We start from the raw sequence: 21820 nt of genomic DNA on the forward strand, positions 1-21820 counted from the left end.
TTAAAATTAATATTTATAAAATTTAACTTTTGAAAAGTCTTTTCATTAAGTTATTTTATCAAGAAGTAACAAAAGATTTATTTTATTACATAAATAAATAAATAAAATTGAAAACACTTTAGACCATTATTAAAAATATAATTTTTAATTTCAGTTCTAGAAATTTAATCATGAGTTAATATTTTAGAAATTAAATTATCATCATTATTTATTTATTAAAATATTTTATTTCCATTTCTAAAAACATTAAAATATATATCTAATAAAGCATCAATATTTTTCTATTTTCAAACTAAAGTATAAATGGTTTGTTTATGAAAATACAATTTAATTTTTCATATTATATTTTTCAGAAAATTAAGGTTAGATGAAAATATTTAGACACATTGAATTTTTTTAATACTTTTAAATATTCCTGTTCATTTAAGCATTTAATATGCTGTTAAAATATGTTGCTTAAGAAGTGAATTTTTTATTTAAAATCTGTTTCAGACTTTAATTTGTATAATTTTATCTTATACATTAATTTTAATAATTATTTGCTTATTTTCAAAATATATATCATGGTTTAATTATTATAAAATATATTTGACAGGTTGTGGTTATGACTGTAACTGTATTGCCGATTAGATTACTTCTTATGCTAATACTTCTTTCATCAGCTTGGTTTCTTGCTGTTGTTGGCTTATTTGGAATTTCTAAAGAAGACATGAAAAGTAAACCAATGAGTGGATGGAGAAGGTATCTTAATATATAATACATAAATTTTTAATATTTAAAACATTTTAAAAATCTAAGCCAAGTATAATTCCATAGCTATGAAAACTCTTATGAACAATAAATAGGTCTGTCAGCATGAATTGTGCAAAACTCTGATATGGTAAAGGATTAAATTAAAATGTAAGGTCAAACATATGAAAAATAATGATTTATGATTATTTTAAATGAATTAGTTGATTCATCTGTCAATTAAACTTAGTTGAAGAAATACTTATTCAATAATTATAATAATTCAAGATATTATATAGTTTTAAATAAATAAAGTTAAATATTTGATACCATACTTAATTTTGATATTAAACTGAAATTTATCATTAAAAATGGTTGATGGTAATTTACATAGTAAAAGTTCATTTAAGACACTTTTCTCAAACTGAGTTAAATAATAATCAAACATTGACAAAAAACCTTTAAAATGCAGCTTTTTATTAACTAATCAAACGTTTTTGGCCATTTGAATGAACTTCCTCAGGAATAAAATTCAAATTATTTTGAACATTTGAATTTTCATATCTGTCTAGTGTGCAAGCCTGTAAATAAAAATACAATATTACAATATGTACGGGTTACAAATCTATATATAAACAATATATAAATATAATATAAGAATAAAATAAATAACTAAATAAAAATAAATAAAAATAAAATAAATACATAAATAAATAACTAAAACAGTAACACAACTGTGCCTAATTCTTTAACCATTCATCCCTTTTCATACTAAAGTATTCAGATTATGCCCACTCTCCATACCACTGAGACTTTACTCAATTCTCTAGAGTTTATTGCTTGTCCTTCCGGATTGGTCTTGTGTATTTGCCATGCTTCTGCATATTTAAGGTGTCTCTTGTCCTGAATCTTTTGTATTATTTTAGCTCAATGGATGAAAACATTCGATTAGTTAATAAAAAGCTGCATTTTAAAGGTTTTTTTGTCAATGTTTGAGTACATTCAAGAATATGAAAAAATTTTTTGTCTTCACAATTTATCTCTCACAACCTAAAATGAAAGATTATCTCTGTAAGTGAAAATTTGTGTTTTTTTTGTTTTTTTTTTGCTTTTACTTTGTTAATGGTGACTGTGAGATGACAGGTTGTGAAAACAATTTTTTTTTTTTTGTATTTTTCAATGCATTTTTATTATGAAATTTATCAATTTATTACATTACAAACAAATGTTGTATAATCTTTCTGAAAATAATACTTCCTGTAAGCGATGATAATCATCAGCCTGTTTATTGATAGATTTACTTTTTATAGATAATTATTATATTGTAGACTTCACACAGACTAATACAAACTAATAGAGTAATTCCCAACTCTGAATTACTACCGTATATTTAATCTGATGTAATAGTCAATAAATGTATTTTGGATTATTCTCTAATTATTTTTTAACTTCTTGCTTTACTTCTTTTTAATTAAAATAATTTTGATTTTTACTAATGCTATCTAATTTAAATATACAATCTTTTATTTAACTTTTTCATATTATTTTTATGCTTTGTTTCCAGTTCTTTCCACAAACTTTTAATTATTTTTGTTTGTTTATATTATGTTTACAGTTTATACTATGGTACTATAATATTATATCATACTGCCATATAGAAAGAAAAGAGAACACAAACATTCATTACTGTAGTAACATTTTCAACTAAAAACTTACTTTTGCATTATTACCTCATAATTTCACTGATAAAAGTTCTGTTGGTTCTGTTTTTATGTTTGTAATAAATGTAATAAAATTATATTAAATTTTTTCTTGATGATGATGTGTACTTAAAAAATGTTTTATAGTTTCTATTGAAAAGTAATTATGTTTAGCATTGATGGCTGATGCTAGTTTTTAGTATATACAGTCTTAACAGTAATATCCTTAGTGTTCAAATAGCATCACAACATCCAAAAAACTAGCATATAAATACTAAAATTTACTCATACTAATGTTTTCATTTGTTCACAATGAACATTATCAGGCATCATTCAATGAAAATCAAACAGAACATCTTTTAAACATTTAAACATAATCAAAATACAAATATTGAGATGTACAATCATGTGCAATTACATAGATAGATAAAATTTAATTTATAATAAAAATAGCCATAAAACATTTATTCCCTTTTTTAAACAAATGAAAACATAAGTATCAGTAAATTCTAGTATTTATTTGCTGACTTTTTGGTGTTTATAGTGTTGTTTGTATTAAGTATCAATATGACAAGTTTCTGCTAAGGTAAATCATTCGCTACATTAAATTTAAAATCATATAAGAAATATACCATATGAGCAAGGTTGAATTTAGGTTTGATATGAATTTAAGTTGATGAATTTAGGTTGATTATATGAATTTAGGTTGATGCCAAATATAAATGCTGGTTCATACTTCATGAGAAAGGAAAAGAGAAGAGAAAAGACACTGAATAGTGTGCAACACCATACATTACTAGTGACCTACTTCGGTTTTCTGTTGTTTAGCAAGAAAAGTTGACAGAATTCCATTTTTCTCTTTACTGATAGCTCACACATTTGCATCCTTTAACACAGAAACTGATAAAATTGAAATGATTACAATTAAAACAGAATTATCTTTGAAGAATCATGCTTATCATTTATACAGGGTGTATCAGAATGACAGTTTAAAAATTTGGGGGATTGTAGAGGATGAAATTTTGAACGTTTAAATAATATTTTTAATATTTAAAACATTTTAAAAATCTAAGCCAAGTATAATTCCATAGCTATGAAAACTCTTATGAACAATAAATAGGTCTGTCAGCATGAATTGTGCAAAACTCTGATATGGTAAAGGATTAAATTAAAATGTAAGGTCAAACATATGAAAAATAATGATTTATGATTATTTTAAATGAATTAGTTGATTCATCTGTCAATTAAACTTAGTTGAAGAAATACTTATTCAATAATTATAATAATTCAAGATATTATATAGTTTTAAATAAATAAAGTTAAATATTTGATACCATACTTAATTTTGATATTAAACTGAAATTTATCATTAAAAATGGTTGATGGTAATTTACATAGTAAAAGTTCATTTAAGACACTTTTCTCAAACTGAGTTAAATAATAATCAAACATTGACAAAAAACCTTTAAAATGCAGCTTTTTATTAACTAATCAAACGTTTTTGGCCATTTGAATGAACTTCCTCAGGAATAAAATTCAAATTATTTTGAACATTTGAATTTTCATATCTGTCTAGTGTGCAAGCCTGTAAATAAAAATACAATATTACAATATGTACGGGTTACAAATCTATATATAAACAATATATAAATATAATATAAGAGTAAAANTTAAAATTTAAAATTAAAATACAATAATTTTATTTTGATTTTATAAATTTCAGATATTATCTGAAACCTTTCATTTGTTCAGTGTTACGTCTCATGTTTCTTTTGGGCGGATGGCATTGGATAACTATCAAAGGAAAACAAGCTTCTGCTAAAGAAGCACCTATTATTACCTTAGCACCTCATTCCAGTGTATTTGATGTTTTACCAGTAATTTTGTTAGGTGGCCCATCAGTAGTTGCAAAAGCTGAAACTGAACAGACTCCATTTTTTGGAAGTAAGTATGATATCATTTTTAACAAGAATACCATTTTGACTTTGTACCATATTTAAGATATTAAGAAAACTGCTAAATTCAGGAAACAAAACAAATTTTTACTCAGAAATGTTTTCATTCTTTTAAAAGAATATTATCAGCTTTGAAATTACAAAGTTCATTAGAATAAATTTGAAATTTTTTAAATTTAAAAGACAAGAAAATTATAATTATACTAAAAATTAATAAAAAAATAAATTAAAATATGAAATATGTAAAAAGAATTAAATAGTTAACAAACACATCTTTCCATGTATTGATGCCACTTTTGGTAGAAGTGGCATCAAGAAAGGGTTTTTTGAATAAAAGAAAAAAGACAAAAGATACCACTCTTTTGCCTTAGTGAGTAGATGAATTGCCACTCTTGATGCTTATGATTATAATTTTTTTATTTAAAAAACCTTTATAACTTTATCTGGAAGCAGAATCAATACATAGGGAGCTATATTTGTTAAGGTCATATAGTGTGGGTGGCTGGGAGTCTGCATTTAACATTAAATTGTTATACTAGCAGATGAGTTCGGCATTGCTTGGGCAAAAGATAACAACAGCAAAGATTAAGATTATTAGATTATTTTGTACTTCTAACCCTTCTATTATATTAGATTATAGTATTTGATTTATATAACTACAAAGGGTAACTTACTTAAAGGTTTATCACACCAAGTGACCAATCTAACACATTTTAAAAATTTTCTAAATTGTGTACATTAAAGGAAGAAAATTTTAAAAACGTGTTAGATTGGTCACTTGGTGTGGTAAACCCTTATGTAAGTTAACCTTTGTAGTTATAAAAAATCAAATACTATATAATATAACAAACAGTAAAACAAAAAGCATATAAAGAGTTTGGTTATTTCAGCCTACAGTTGTCATATTTAGTGCGATACTCAGATGGTACGAAATGGCACAATTTCATTGGTCAAGTAGACAGCAATTGAAAATATAACTGAAAATTTTTAACATATCATATTTTTTCCTAATGTTAACTCTAAGAAACTGTACCATTCACAGCTGAATATCAAATGGTAATCTGCCAATGAATCAAATTTTGCAAAAGAACAGACTAAATATTTAAACTTAGTACCCTCGAAAACCACTTAAAACATAAATTCTTTATTATATCAAAAATTTTTCTAAGTTATAGTGTATATAATATTTAACATCTATTAAAGGTTTATACTAACTGGTTCTTTGTGTTTTCACTATAATATTAAATTTTGTTGTTTTATTATCTTCTGTTTTCAATTTTTTAATGTCTTAATCTGTTATTATTTGCAAATTTTTTAAATTTGTCTAATTCTGTATCCAATAACTTTAACAAATTTTTTATACAAAGTTCAAAAAATTGAAAAATCAGTAAAATAATAGCAGATGAATACATTAAAAAATTGAAAACAGAGATAATAGAACACCAAAATTTAATATTAGCGTGAAAACACATAAAGGTCTATACTTAACTGGTTCTTTAATTGCTAACAGGAAAAGTATGATGTTCAGGGGCAAGACCACCATTAAAAGAATTGAGAACATTATGATGAAAAATTGCATCCCAGCATTGTGATGATGGCACAATAAATAATTGCTTGTTAGAATTAGTTTGATTTATTTAGTTATGGCAATGCGACACACAAGCAATCTGCCAAGGGGTGCATCCCATGAAGACTTTTATGGGAAGCTGGATCCTATTTAGGTGTTAGTAACATGAAGTAAATGCAGAAAACTCCACATGGCCAGCCTGTTGGCTATGTCATAAACCCATAAGTAACTAACTACCAATGTTCAGTGGTTTTATCTACTTTGCTACTGGAGGGCACTTATTAGAATTAAGAAAGTACTGTTCAGAAATGAAAAACCCAAGTCATTAGATGTGGAAAATGAAATACTTATATACTTACTACAGACTTTTATTGCAGGGTAATACTTTCTATTCCACGCAGGCAAGTGCTATATGCTACCTGTTGCAGTAAAGCAGTGGTTTTCAACTGGGGTCCATGTAACGTTACTAGGGGTCCACAGAAAAAAATACCGAATTGGGGTTCACAGTTATATTTTAGTGATCTATAGCAGCAGTCGGCAACCTTTCTGACCTCATGGACCACTAAAGTCACAATTTTGAATCCCGCAGACCATTATCATGAATTTTTTTTAGACTATACAAAATCTGTAGAATAATGATCATAAAAGTTCAATTTTACTATATTAATATGAAACTCACATGTTTAATTATAACAAATTAATGCAAGCCTAAAGTTCATTGCTGCTTGTTTGAAACAAGTTTATGGATTCTTTGTGCTTTTCTACAATCACACTCCCAATATTGTTTATTGTTCATTATTTATTGATAATAGTCACTTCGTTTTTGGTTTTAGATTTGAATAAAAAACCCCAATGAGTGAGAAAAGCAACTAAGCATTTTGCATTTCTTTCGTAATACTTTGTGTAACCTTCGGTTGATCAATGTTCAAATTTCTCCATGGACCATCCAAATTTTCTCGCATACCACCAGTTGCTGACCGTTGGTCTATAGGATATGAGAATTAAATTTCTACAGTATATATATTGTCAATTTCTATATTACTTATTTCTTCCATAAGGGTTAAAATATAAATTGTTTAACATATTGAATACATATACAACATATATATCTCATTGACAAAGGTCAAAGAGAGATTATAAAGCTGGAGTTTGTTAGGAGAATCTTATACTGTCAGTGTCATGTCACTTGACAGTGACATTTCTGAATGTTTTGTGTCAGTTTATTCCAGATTGAACAGTTTCCTTGTTTGACCTTGATTAGCAGTGATTTGCACTATGATGACATTGCATTGTATGTTGAATATTTGGAAAATTTGCATGAAAATATGCAAACTTGGATTAGTGACTTACTCTTGATGGATATACCAACATGGGTGGTAATTCCTTTTGAAGTTAATGCTGCCAACATAGACATTTCTTTACAGGAAACCCTCATTGAATTTCAGAGTGATGAATTATTGCATGCAAAATTCAAAGATGGGAAGCATGATATATGGAAAACAAATGACACTGCTAAGAAGTAACCACTACTCTGGGATAAAGCACAGCTCTATGTTGTAGCTTTTCCATCATCATACCTAGTTGAATTAGGATTTAGTCATGTCTTTAACTTATTATCAAAAGCTCATAATAGACTCGACATTGTGAAAAAGAGTGATCTTCGACTATCATGACCTCGATAGAGCCAAATATAAACAGACTCGCTGAGCAGCATCAAACACAGGGATCTCATTGAATAAACCTGCATTTTTTTCCTCCATTACTTGCTTAGGCCTATCTTAAAATGGTTTATTTTTAATTTTTTATTATTGTATATAAATGATCTATAGAACTTAATTGTTTAATATGTTTATTTTGCAATAAATTGACTTTCCTTCAAAATAAGGTATAATCATTTACTATTTCTTTTATTTTTGATATAATGCCTTTCTTTCTTTTATTAGTGAAAAATATAAGGGTTTTTTTTTCTGTGCAATGTCTATGGGGGTCAACCAAAAAAAAATTAAGATGAAAAGGCGTCCATGGATAAAAAAAGGTTGAGAACCACTGCAGTAAAGGCATAATGGCACATCTATTTCACGTATCATTGTCACAGCAATTAAATGAATATAATATATACTTTTTAAAATTATTTTTTATATCATTTTCAATAACTTTATTTGAAATGATATTAGTATTTAATACTATTTGTTTATTATTTACAAATGTTATAGAAAACTTAACATTTGAAAATAAAAAAATTAGGAAAACATGTAATTAAAGAGTTATATTGGCTTTGTATAAGATTTTAAAGAATACAAAAGTTTTCGGAAATAGGCCATAATATAATAAAATAATAGAAGAAAGCACTTTGTTAAGATGATAAAAAATATATATGAAGTCTAAACAGAAATGTTTGTTGATTTATGTCCCTATTATTTAAATATTATCTATTTTGCTTTGAACTAGCTACTTTCTGGACATAGGTGTATTAAAAATATGATTGGATTGGTGTATAATATTTAAATAGTGATAGTTTCATTATTTTAATTATGTAAACTGAATTACGAGATGGTTATTGACTGTTTTCTAGATGCATTGATTAATGTTAAATGCAGCATTATGGAATATACAATTATATTAGAAATTAATATTTGTTGAATAAAGTCTTCATTATTAAAATTAAATATTTTATTTTAGAATTGATAAATTATACTCAACCAGTTTATGTACGAAGGAATGATCCAATGTCTCGTCAAAATACTATAAAAGAAATTCGGAAACGAGCTGAATCTGAAGATGATTGGGAACAAATTGTAATTTTTCCTGAAGGAACATGCACTAACAGACAATGCTTAATTTCTTTTAAGCCAGGTAAATAATGCAGAATATTATCAAGATTACTTAAATAATTATTTGTATATGTGTGAGGTTTTATGGTGTGGATGCATAACGTATGTATATGTAATGTAATTCTTTGTAAATTGTTTTTAGGTGCATTTTATCCAGGTGTACCAGTTCAACCAGTTTGCATTAGATATCCTAATAAATTGGTAATGTTTATATCATATTTTCATTATATATAAAATATTAACAGAATTTTAAAATGTAGAGTGTTACCAAAATTTTATATTTGATAAATACAATTGTAAATTGTTTCACATAACTCAATTCAAATAAATAAAATTTTGAAAGAATTAAAATTATTTTAAAATCTTATTTAAAATATGAATTTAAGAATAATTTAAGATTTTTTAAAAATTAACATTTAATTTAAGGTATAAACTGTAAAGAATAAAATAAAACTAAACTCTATTAAATTCCATTAATGAGAATTACTTTTTAATTCAAAAATACAAATTTCTGTTATAAATCACATTGACTATATATTAATAGTGACTTCCATTTATTTTATGAAAGCTTAATAAAAGTTTAAATATGATTTTTTTTTTTTTTTTTTNCAATACAATAATAAAATAAATAATATTGTAACTATTATTTATTCTATTATTTAAACTATAAAAATAATTTTTAAAAAATACATGTTTTAAAATCTAAAAAATTGTCAAAACCAAATTTATGCTTTAAATTTAAAATTAATAAGTCAACAACTAACTACTGGATTACATCAGGCTATTACATCGTGATTATTTTAAATTAATTATTAAATAATTTGTCACTAGAGTTGGCTTTAAGTGCCATCTCTTATTAGATTTAATAATTATAATTAAATTAAATAATTTAGAAAATTCTGGAAGTAAAGAATTGGCCCAGAGTGGGACTTCCACTTACTGTGTGGATGCGTGGCCAGTTACACTACCCAAGACTTTAGTCCCACTCCAGGCCAATTCATTTTTTCCAGAATTTTCTAAATTATTTAATTTAATTATAATTATTAAATCTAATAAGAGATGGCACTTAAAGCCAACTCTAGTGACAAATTATTTAATAATTAATTTAAAATAATCACGATGTAATAGCCTGATGTAATCCAGTAGTTAGTTGTTGACTTATTAATTTTAAATTTAAAGCATAAATTTGGTTTTGACAATTTTTTAGATTTTAAAACATGTATTTTTTAAAAATTATTTTTATAGTTTAAATAATAGAATAAATAATAGTTACAATATTATTTATTTTATTATTGTATTGAGTGAAAGTTATATTTATGTGTGTGTATAATGCAGTATATGTGTTTAGATTTTGATATGTATGTATACAAAGACAAAGGAGAAAAAACTGTTGGAAAGAGTTTGATATTCAAATACTACATTTGCATCATTTGAAATAAAATATTGGATCACTGATATGAATTTATTTATACCTAGCATGCTAATAAGTTCTGGTATAAATATAAACTTTACAACTCAAGTTTATTAAAAAGTAATATTATAACAAACATTTTTTTATAACTACTAGATAATATGGTAATTAACAACCATTTCTAATGTTTACTCTGTATCAAAACATGTTTTGATACAGAGCTTCATTCTTAGTCTCCACTTTTTTATGGTGGTATGGATGCTTTCCATAGGAAAGGCCCAAAAAAAATCCATTTTCACAGTAGGGATGTTTTTGAGAGCCTTGACACTTGTTTGGGATTTAGCATAGACTTTTTTTTAACTATATGGAGAAATCTAATCGGTTCAGGTCAGATTGTGCAACAGGCCATTCTTCCTTTAAATGAAATCTGGAACTTTTTAATCAATCCTGTTTAGTATTGGCACTGTGGATAAAGATCTGAGTCTTGCTGAAAAGTCCAAATTTGATTTTTAAACAGAGTTCAGTTGTTCTGCTACTGCTTGGAGAATCCCTGTCTTATTAATAGTTTCTGGCACTCACCTTAATGTTGTTGATACAAAATTAAGTTCTGCTTTTCCTTGCCAACTAATTCTATCTAGACCATCACACTTTCAGGATTTTGAGCTCTTTGAGACTTCCATACGTACAATAGAGTCTCTTTCACTGATTTGGCATAAACACTGTCATTTTTTGTACTAATTTGAAACATTGTGCTTATGAAACAAAAACTGTCATTTTTGTTTGTTAAATCTTTTCTTTGTAATAAAAATTTTTCATCTATGAAGAGAATATTTTTACATTTCTGTATCTCTGTGAAAGGCAACAACAGCAAATCAGCTTTTTCTTTTGAACCTGTGTAAACACATGGTAGATACCATGCTTTAATTAAGCTTGATCTTTTTTCAGTGCTAGATGAATTGTTTGTCTTGTCTGTAATGCCAATTTTCTTTAGCATTGGCCATTGTTCTTCAAAGCCTTAGGTATTCCTGAAGTTCTTTTTATCCTTTTGACAACCACTTCTTAGTCAGTACAGTCGACCCCCCCTATAATTACGGTCCCTATAATTACGATTCCTATAAAACTGCGAAAAAATTGTGACGGTATCTGTAAAAAAAGGTAAAAAACTCCTATAATTACGTAAAACGTCATTGGGCAGCCGAACTACTTTCCCGCTGTCCGAAGCGCCACGCTACGGAGAGATTTCTATCGTCTGGACAGTATTATATAAATTATATATAAATTAGGTACTGTACATATAATTATATATTAATTATATATAAATTAGGTACTGTATATATAATTATATATTAACTTATTGTAACTTTGTTATAATTAAATATATAATTTCCGCCGTCTAGCGTGGCGCCACGCTACGGAGATTTTTACGCTAACTATCGTCTGTCAGTATGTAAATTAGGTACCGTAAGTCTAATACAGTACTGTAATTTTATACATTTCTTGTGAAAGAAACATTTCTTATTCAACGGCGATTAAAATTATTTATATTAATGATGTCTCCGAAGTTCTACGAAGTTTTCACAGAAAAATAAGTTGTTAGAAATCGGCCGCTCTTTGCTGAGCTGTTCCGCGACGAAAACAATGTTGAGCAATGGCAATGTCGAATGGTGACACTCGGTAAGTAATCCTACAATTTTTTGTTTATAGCGTAGTTTATACGGATTATTCCCAAAAAATATATACGTATTTTGGAAATGTTGAGTCGGATTAGTCTAGAATCGATTAATTTTATGGAAGAAAACTTTTCAATCAGCCGTAGTCCGTAAACTTGACACGTGTCGGGCTGTGATTGGAAGGACTCATAAGAAATCGGATTCCTAAAGAAAGGAACGTATATATGATCTTATAGGGGGGGCGACTGTACTCAATACTGTTACTTTCCTAGTTTCCTGTTGTTACCTCTTAATAGTATGGTATGCAAATTAATTATCTGAGCACTATAAATAGCTCTTTTTAGAACTTATCACATACTGTGGAGAACTCACTCAGAGACTGCTGAGCATTAAGTATTTATTTGTAACCACTGTATGCATTTCGGCCAGACAAGCTGTCCCTCTTCAGCCATTACAATCACTAAATTACAAGCATGTAGTCCATAATTGTAAATCCCTATATTTTGTAGGAACAACTTTCCATTAACCATTTGGTTACACAATATATAAAAAATTTTAGTTTATTGCCCTTTAATCATAGTTATATAGTTGTTTACTGTACAGAGATTATTTTTAAAACCAACCCACTAACCTATGGTTAGACTTTCCCATTATTTGTATGGTGTTTTTGGTTGGAATTAATCTGTTATTTTCTAATCACTATAAATAGCTCATGTAATATATGTCGTAAAAAGAGCTATTTATAGTGCTCAGATAATTAGTTAATAATAATATTAATGGTAAGCAAAGTTTCTTGTACCATTCTCAGGATTTAGCTGATAGAAAATTTTTGATTTTTTGATTCCTTAAAGAAAAAGAAAAAGCTGCAGAATAGTCTCCACCTTAAAAACTAGTTATAAACCTATCCTCTTTTTATACAGTGTATTTTTACATGATTTTGAAATAATGCAGTTGACAAAAGAAAAACTAATCTTCAATTTACATGGGCAATTTTTTTTTACACAGGAAAAAAGTTTATTTGAAAACTTTTTAATTTAACTTTTTGTGAAAATTGAATTGTTAAAAAAGTTTCTCTTTGTTGAAATCAAAAGTTCATTTATCTTTTTTAAGCACAATATAGTACTGTGTGAACTGTACATACATCAGAGAATATTGCATGTTAATTTTATATTTCATATGCTACCTTGTATTTACTATATTTACATGCAAATAATGTTAATGATAAATGATGTTACAATAAAAAAGCTAGTGTTTCTTTTGTAAATTGCTTATTTTTTCATTCCATTGAAGTTGTGGATCTTATCAAGCATTTTCTACAGGTTGCATGTACTGTACTTTTTTATGTGATTTTTTTTGTTTTATATGGCTTTCTTTGCTTATTTTTTCATTCCATTGAAGTTGTGGATCTTATCAAGCATTTTCTACAGGTTGCATGTACTGTACTTTTTTATGTGATTTTTTTTGTTTTATATGGCTTTCTTTGGAATGTATCCACCACACATAAAGAGGGATAGGTATACTTAAGAAATCAGACACCAATACTAGTTAAAAGACTTTGATGAGTTTACTGAATATTAACATTTCCATCCATTTAAAATGTTTAGTGTTTAAACTTGTTGAAGTCTTTTAACTATTTGTGTCTAAGTGAGTTTTTATCAATCTGCAGAGTTGTCACAGTTTCTTTATAGGACTTTCATGTCTAACAGAACAAAGATTGCAACTTACTTTACATAGAATTTGAAAAATACAGCATATACATACATGATGCATGAAAAACTAAGACAAAATTTGTATCAGAACTTATTAGCATATGGGGTATATAAATTTAATCATCATTTTTAAACTAAATCTTATAATATTTTAGGACACGATGACATGGACATGGGAAGGACCTGGAGCGTAAGTATGCCAAAATTTCTAGTTTTATTTTGGATTATTTTAATTTTGCTTGATAACAATACAATTCTTATTTTATAAGTTACTTAATGCTTTATGTTCCAATTGTATTTGTTACAATAGTTTTAACAAGCAATTTTTATGAAAATCGAACTATCATAATTATGTAATCCTTAATAAATGATTTTTTTTCACAATATGTTTATAATATAGAAACTATTGCTATTTTGCTCAAATGTTATATTAATATTAAATACATTTAAACAACAACTTATATTAACGTAATATATAATATAATGTATATTATTTATATTTATGTATTTTAATATTTATTTAGTTAAATATGTTACAGCATATGTTAAACATATATGTATATATATATGTTTAATATATGCTGTAACATATTTATATATTAATATATGCTGTTATATATATATATATAATATATTTATCCACTAAATGTTAAAGTAATATGTTTTATAACAGTCAGTTTCTTGAATTTTTGAAAGTCCCAAAAGTTATTTGGGGCAAAATTAGAAGTATAGTATGGTGGTAATCTCATTCTCCATTCTACTCACACCTAATTTTGAGATGTTTGGGACAAACACTGTGTTGTGTTAGTCCAAAACATCTTACATCTCACAACAGTAAGTGGCCTTGAATTATCATGATGCAAATTGAAGCCATGATTCCACTGTGGTCACTTTTTCTGAAAATGCTGTCACAAGTGGCATAAGACATTTGAGTAATAAAGGCCATTTATGATATTACCACATTCCAGAAATGCTAGTGAACAATGCCCTTATGATTAAAGAATACAATATTCATTACTTTATCAGTCAACTTAACAGTTTTTGCTTTCTTTAGAGATGGTGAAGAGGGTTGTCTTCATTCACTGCTTTTTTTTTATGATGAGATCATAATAGTACAGCTATGCTTCATTATATGCATCTACTGTGATGATGGTTTTTCAGAAAGTTTTTCACTTTGTAAGCAAAATCTAGCTTTTAGCTCCATACACATCATTCAATGTTGCATTTATTTAGGAGTCAACAGTTTTGGAATTCAGTGAGTACAAATTCAAGTAAGGCCTAAATGTGTACTTATGTTTGATTACATAATTGCATGCTTTATGTAGGGAATGCTTAGAATCAGTTGCAGTTGCTGTAATGATGCTCTACTGTCTTCCTTGATGATGATTGCAGACTTTTGAATTATGATTTCTGTTATTGATGTTGAAGATCTGCCCTCACAAGAAAAATGTTGCACAACTCTCTTTCTTCATTGAATATATTTATGCCAGCAAAAGCACTTTTCCATGTTATCATTTCAATCTCAAAAAGACTGGCATGACAGCATATGTTTCTGACTCCATTTCCCCTAAATACACACAATTTAATTGCATACTCCTGTTCCAATAGTGTTTCCATTTCAAACAAATAACTGTTTTCATAAGCAATGTATAACAAGATCATTTAATCACATAACACACAAGAACCATAGCCATATAGCACCATCTTAGAGTTTTTGTTAGAACAAATGACAAAGCTTCATTCAACAAAAAGAATTTACTTCTGGGCTTCATGTTGCACCTCTAACATTAGTCTCATTATTTTTTGATTAGCCTCCATATATTTAAAGGTTCAACTCAACTCAGTCATATTTTTATATTTTAGTGGTATAATAAGATATCATAAGTAATCCAAATATAATAAAAAATAGAAAATTTATTACATTAAAATAAAATTATGAATATTTCAAATCTTAATTTTATTTTATTTTAGGTTGAAATTGTTATGGTTAACACTGTGCCAGTTTAGAAGTTATTGTGAGATTGAGGTAAGAATATCAAATGAAATTTTTTTTATAAACGAAGAGCTTTTTTTATAAATTTTTTCTTGATATAAAAACTTAAAGGAAGTGCTTTTTATTTATAAAATATTTTGTTTTTTAATTGATAATATTTTAAATAAAAAATTTAGAAGGAATTTTTCCTTTTCTAGTTTGTAACTCAAAGTTCCAACTTTTCTTGAATCTGTTTTTTTTTTTGAAATTACAACAAATTAAATGCAAAAACTGTAGCCAAAATTTTATTTATCCTGTAAATTTTAATAAAAAATGAAGTTAATTTATAAAAATTTTTCATAATTATCTTGAAATTACTTTATTATATTTTACATTTTAATATAATGAATTTATAACTGTTTTGTTATTTATATTTATATATAACCATAAATAGAGACATGTTACGGAGAATACTTTTGTGTTGAAAGCTATCATTTGGACATAAAACTAACAAAAAAGTTATTACTACTATTTTAAGTGTTATCACTAATTATTTTTTCCTAATAATTGTCAATCCTGTCAATAGCTTCTTACACGGTATTTCATGCTTCATTAACTAGTAGTTTCAATTCAGCTGAAATAATCATCATCTCTTTTGTTTGTTAATGTATCTTTTATGTTTTTATTATTAAATATTGTTTTGTTACAATAAAATTAATATTAAAATAACACACATTTTTTCATTTGTACAGTAGAACCTCGATTATCCGCCCTAATTGGGGACTGGGGTTGGTCGGATAATTGAAAAGTCGGATAACCGAAAAGTATGAAAAAATCCATTATTAGTGTAATATATTATTATATCCCATGTAATTAGTATATTAGTATATCGCTATTAACCTACTTTGCGTTGAAATTTTCATCGATGTTAAGCCTAACAAAAATTTTTTAAAATAATAATCGTCGCTATTGTATCGTTAAAAATTAGAAAATTAAGCTTCGTTTAAATACTGGCTCCCTTTCATGGTCGAATGAGTGTTGCCAGCTAAAACACGTAAAAATAATATTAAAGTAGCCAAGACATAGCCAAATATTGTATCGCCACATCACTAGCGGACATTTGAAATTTGCCGACTAGGACGGTCGGTTAACCGAGGGGTCGGTTGATCGGGGGTCGGATAATCGAGGTTCTACTGTATTTACTTATTTTTTATTATATGGTCATATATCATATAATCATTATCAGGAATTACATCATTATTTTATTTATTTTTTCAACAAAATAAATTCTTCTATAGTACTCTTATCTGTACAATCTTATCTTAATCTGTACAATTGTTATTCTATGACTACTATGGTTACTTTTTTAAAATAAATTTTAACAGATGAATTTATAGTTTTTGAAATATCCCTTAGAAAATTATTTCAGTAACATTAATACAAATAGTCAATATTTTATTTTTAAAAAAATGTTAATTAACTAGGAGAAAATTATAAATATGAAAAACTTTCTATAATAATCTTCCATGAATATACATATAATTATGGCAAATTACAAGATTTATTAAAATTTTAATGAAAAATTTTTCATTCATCAATCAATCAAATTTTTCATTCAATCAATAATTTTTCATACTATCTATTTTATTTTATCAAATAAGTATGAAAAATTAAACAACTTTTATATATCAATATACAGTAAATCTACATTTGTAACATGTATAATAAAAAACCAAAATGCTGTCGGAAAATGGAAATTGTAATTACAGAATATGTTGCAGTATTTTTATATAACAGTATACATATTTCTTCAAATTATTTATTATCTATAAGTTGTAATCAAATTATTATTAAGGTCTTTTTTATTTAATTAACAGCTTTTTAATTTACTTTATTGTTTCTAGCACTTATTTATTAAACTTATATTGAAAGAGTTTATTAATATAGTGGGAAATAATTTCTAAATGTTTTCTAGTATCATATATAATTTCCTGATTACATTATTTCAATTTTAGTATTTGCCTGTATATAAACCTAATGAACTTGAGAAAAGGAATCCTAGGCTATTTGCTCAGAATGTGAAGCTTTGCATGGCTCAGTAAGTAGTAATAAATTTTATTATTTCATATATTAGAATTTATAATTTTACCTTCTTATATGCTATACAATATAACATAGATGAGATGTGGTGATCAGTGAAATTTTGACCCTTCCAGTTTTTTACATTTAAATTTTTTAAAAACTTACCCTATCCTCAAAATTAACATTGTCTTTTTATAATAAATAATAATATAAAAATTAATTTTTAATAATAATCTCATAACAGATAGGATATTATTATTTAAATATATTATAGTATAATTGAAAATGATTATACTTTCTCTCCTGGTCTCATTAACCTCCTGTTTGGGTGCCAGCAAAGTTGTGAAACAGTCTTTGCCAACTTTTTTGATGCATAAATTATATTTTCTTTAAAACATACTTGATTCTTGTAGTAAGAAAATATTTTCAAATTTTTGTTAATTGATATAATTCATAATATATTAATGAACACTTTCTGTAATTTTTTAAAATATATTAATGGCTTTAAAATTTATCTTCATCTTAAAATAAATAAATAAATAAATAAAAATAATTCAAATATTATCAGGATTATAAATAACAGGAAATGCTTTTTGCTTAAAGAAAATTAATCTATATTTATTATTTTAGATATCTAAGTTATAATATTTTTGATCCAAGTTGTGCAATATTCAGCACATTAAAGTAAAAAGAATGAAAAACTGTAAGAATCAAACATACAAATTTAAAATATAGACTATTTCCATGTTAAAAAAAATTTAAACCAACAAATGTATAGAACATGTTAGAAATATAAACATGTACAAAATATATTTATATTTATAGCATGTTCTGTAGGTTTCTTAGATCTAAGTTTTCTGATGTTGAAACATTTTATAATTTTAAATGTATACGACTCTCAATTTTGCATTCTGTTTATTTTTAATGTGCTGAATAGATTAAAGTTGATTTTTAGGAAGTAAGTAGTTCATTTTATTTATTTTCAAAGATACTAAGTTTCATTTATATTTAGGTATTACAATAAATATATAATTCTGAAAGTGTGTAATTGTTTTTAATTAATTGTGCATAATTTCTATCAAGAACAAAGCTTTTATACTTGATTATGCTATTTATTTAAGTTTGTTAATTAACAGTCATGGTTTATATTTCTGTAAATGAGGAGCTATGCAAAATCATCCAGACCAATGAATCTAATAAGAGCCATTACTTGTATCAGACTCATGTGCCTCATAATTGTGGTATAATATTCTATGTAAATGAGTATAGATTATGGCTGTCACTTAAAAGCCCAAGTCTTTAACAAATCTATTAGTCTATTTGTTTGTTTTTTTTTTAACTTTTTATTAACATTATTTAATATTTCACTTCTGAAATTTAAATATTTTTGGAAAATATTGCTTAAATTTTATTTTAAAAGTTTTTAATAAATTTAAATTATACTTGGCATGATGTCACATGTCACTTTCATTGTTTAATAGTGAATTCAAGTGTTCAAAATAATTTGTTTGTTCATAAAGTTGGATCTGAAACTGAAGCCTGATTTTGTTGATTCAAAAATATTTATTAATTATTGCTGACTTTTTGATATTTATATTATTTTGGTTACTCATTAAATAAGGATCCCATGGACAGCCAAGAAAACCAACACAGAAATATTAAGGCTAGTGAACAAACAAACAGAAATAATAGATGCCATCAAGAAAAGGAAACTGGAATATTTTGGCCACATGAGAAACGAAAAATATCATCTATTGCAAATAATAATTCAAGGTAAAGTCGATGGTAAACGCAGCCCAGGCAGAAGAAGAACATCCTGGCTCAAAAATTTACAACAATGGTATGAAATTAGTACCGGATCACTATTCAAATCAACTAAAGACAAATTCAAAATCATGCGACTGGTTGCCAACATTCTTGGGGGACAGGGCACATAAAGAACTCATTAAAATTATAGCAACATTAATAAATTGTGAAAATGATGAACTCAATGAGATTACAAGCAGAATTATTTTATTTTTTATATTAATATATAATAATTTAATAATTGGATAATAATTTGTTATTATTCAACTATTACATAATTACAATTCTAGAATTTAATTAGCTATTATCTATTAAAATTAAAATTTTTTGATTAAGGCAAATAATATATTTTGTTTAAATCTATTAGATAATTAAATGTCAATTTAATTTTTTTTAAATTATAACTAACAATATGATTTTTATAAATAACTATTTCAGAGCTTTAGGTGTTCCTGTGTCCTATTACACATTTGATGATCTCAAATTTATAAAATGGAATGGTGATAATAAAATACCTCAGACACCTGCTTTGGTAAAATTAGTGAAATATAGACATCAACATGGGTAAGATACAATCTTGACAATCATGTATTGTTTAAATTCTTCACAATGGAGGATTTTCACATGCCAAGCTTATCTATTTTAAAAATGAATACTTAGATTTAGAAATCACTTACAAAATATATGAGTAAACCAAAAAAAGTAAATTAAAAAAAAATTAAATTATTTATGAACTTTTAGTGTTGGCCTGTTTGTTACATTCAAAATATGTAATTTAATTTTTATTAAAATTATTCACTTTATATTTATTATTTTTATTTTTAAAATTTTCAAATTAACTATTATATTAGTAAGGATTTTAGGCATAATGATTGTTTTGTATTGCAACTTCACACAAAGCTGTTCAGAAAGAGTTGCTCAAACTTTTTAAAATGCATTTTTTATTGTGTTTAGAATTTGTTTTCTATAATGCATATTCATGATACTTGGCATGTTATTTTTGTCCAGAAATTTATATTTATGTTTAATGGAAGATTTTAATTTTCCATAAAAAATCATTAATGATTAACTCATTTTTGGAATACTACATAATTTATTATTTTTTATTTGATAATTTTATAGTGGATGTAACACACAAAACTTAAAACTTGCTATACAGGACAATATCAATTATTGATATGTTGAATAATGTTAAACATTCCATGTATAAGATATTTTTGAAATGATTTGGCATGTCGTCTTCCAGTAAAATTTTCTACTGGTACTATTTATTTTCATTTATTAAGACTGTCCTTCAAAATATGTATTAATTTATACATATTGCAAAATGTATAAATAAAAATTTCTAGTTCAAAACAAAGTTTTTAATTGTTTCTATAGCTTCTTGTTCTATCATTTTTGATATTTTGATTTAGCTTAAATTTGCTTTTATTACAAAGTTATCATACAGGAACTTTACAAGCAAATAGTAAAAAATAGACTTTATTGATTACAGAATATACATTTCAAGTGTTACACCTCTCATCAGTTCTGACTTATAATCTACTGGTATTTGTAAGTCAGAAATGAGAAGTGTAAAACCCAAAGTGCATATTCTGCAATCAATAAAATCGATTTTCTACCATTCATCTGTAAAGTTCCTGTATGATAACTTCATAATAAAAGCAAATTTATGCTAAATCAAAATATAAAGTTTTTAATTGTTAGTTTCTAACTTTATACTTATTTATACTAATTAAAAGTACATATACCCTGGACCTAATAAATACTACAAATCAATCAAGATTCTTATTGGTTCAGATTGCTTAATATCTTATCAGGTTACATTTAGTCTAATTAATTAATAAGAATAAGCTGTATTGTTTGATTAGTGACTAATTAAAATTTATTAATTAATGAAAAAGTTGAAATGTATTGTATGTTGGTCATTTAACTTGATGATTTCATCTTTTTCTTAATTTGATTTTTGAAATAATTAAAAAGTAAACTATTGTTAAGTTTGAAAATCGTAGTTGAGAAACAAATATATAAATATATAATAATAATAATAACAAGAATGTATAAATATACAGGGGATGCCAAAAAACATGCGTACATATTTTAAGAGATGATATCTATGTATTACTTTTTAAAGTTGAATTGAATTATTGTAGTAATGTGTAGTATGATGATTGCTTGCTTAAAAATGGCATTAATCAAATTAATTCTAGTATTGCCATATGATAGGAAAGACAGTCAAAGAAAATAATGAGAGCACAGTTATCATTCAAAAAGCATAAGACCATTTCAAAGTAGTATTTGAAATTTGAGAACACTGGAAATTTGATGATAATGGAGACATGAGTATGCAACAGAACCTCCAACATACCTAACAATTGCATGCATTTA

General features: G+C 25.9%; 1 protein-coding gene and 1 long non-coding RNA gene across 3 annotated transcripts in view; one reads left to right on the forward strand and one right to left on the reverse strand.

The window, feature by feature from the left end:
• Positions 1 to 570: 570 nt before the first annotated feature.
• LOC111628804 (lysophosphatidylcholine acyltransferase-like) overlaps positions 571 to 21820 on the forward strand; it is a 33695-nt gene continuing 12445 nt past the window's right edge. The window contains exons 1-8 of the mRNA XM_023372648.1: positions 571 to 741; positions 4153 to 4373; positions 8631 to 8804; positions 8925 to 8983; positions 13728 to 13762; positions 15544 to 15598; positions 17560 to 17642; positions 19871 to 19996. Of these exons, the coding sequence (XP_023228416.1) occupies positions 605 to 741; positions 4153 to 4373; positions 8631 to 8804; positions 8925 to 8983; positions 13728 to 13762; positions 15544 to 15598; positions 17560 to 17642; positions 19871 to 19996 (890 nt within the window). The 5' untranslated portion in view covers positions 571 to 604. The remainder of the gene's footprint in view (positions 742 to 4152; positions 4374 to 8630; positions 8805 to 8924; positions 8984 to 13727; positions 13763 to 15543; positions 15599 to 17559; positions 17643 to 19870; positions 19997 to 21820) is intronic.
• The window catches only part of LOC111628806, a 29304-nt gene continuing 11384 nt past the window's right edge, over positions 3901 to 21820 (reverse strand). For both annotated transcript variants that reach the window (XR_002757229.1, XR_002757228.1), the window contains one exon: positions 3901 to 4014. This is a non-coding gene — a long non-coding RNA (uncharacterized LOC111628806). The remainder of the gene's footprint in view (positions 4015 to 21820) is intronic.

This window comes from Centruroides sculpturatus, unplaced genomic scaffold, assembly GCF_000671375.1.
Source record: "Centruroides sculpturatus isolate CEXI.00-Female unplaced genomic scaffold, Cexi_2.0 scaffold590, whole genome shotgun sequence".
Taxonomy (NCBI): Eukaryota; Metazoa; Arthropoda; class Arachnida; order Scorpiones; family Buthidae; genus Centruroides; species Centruroides sculpturatus.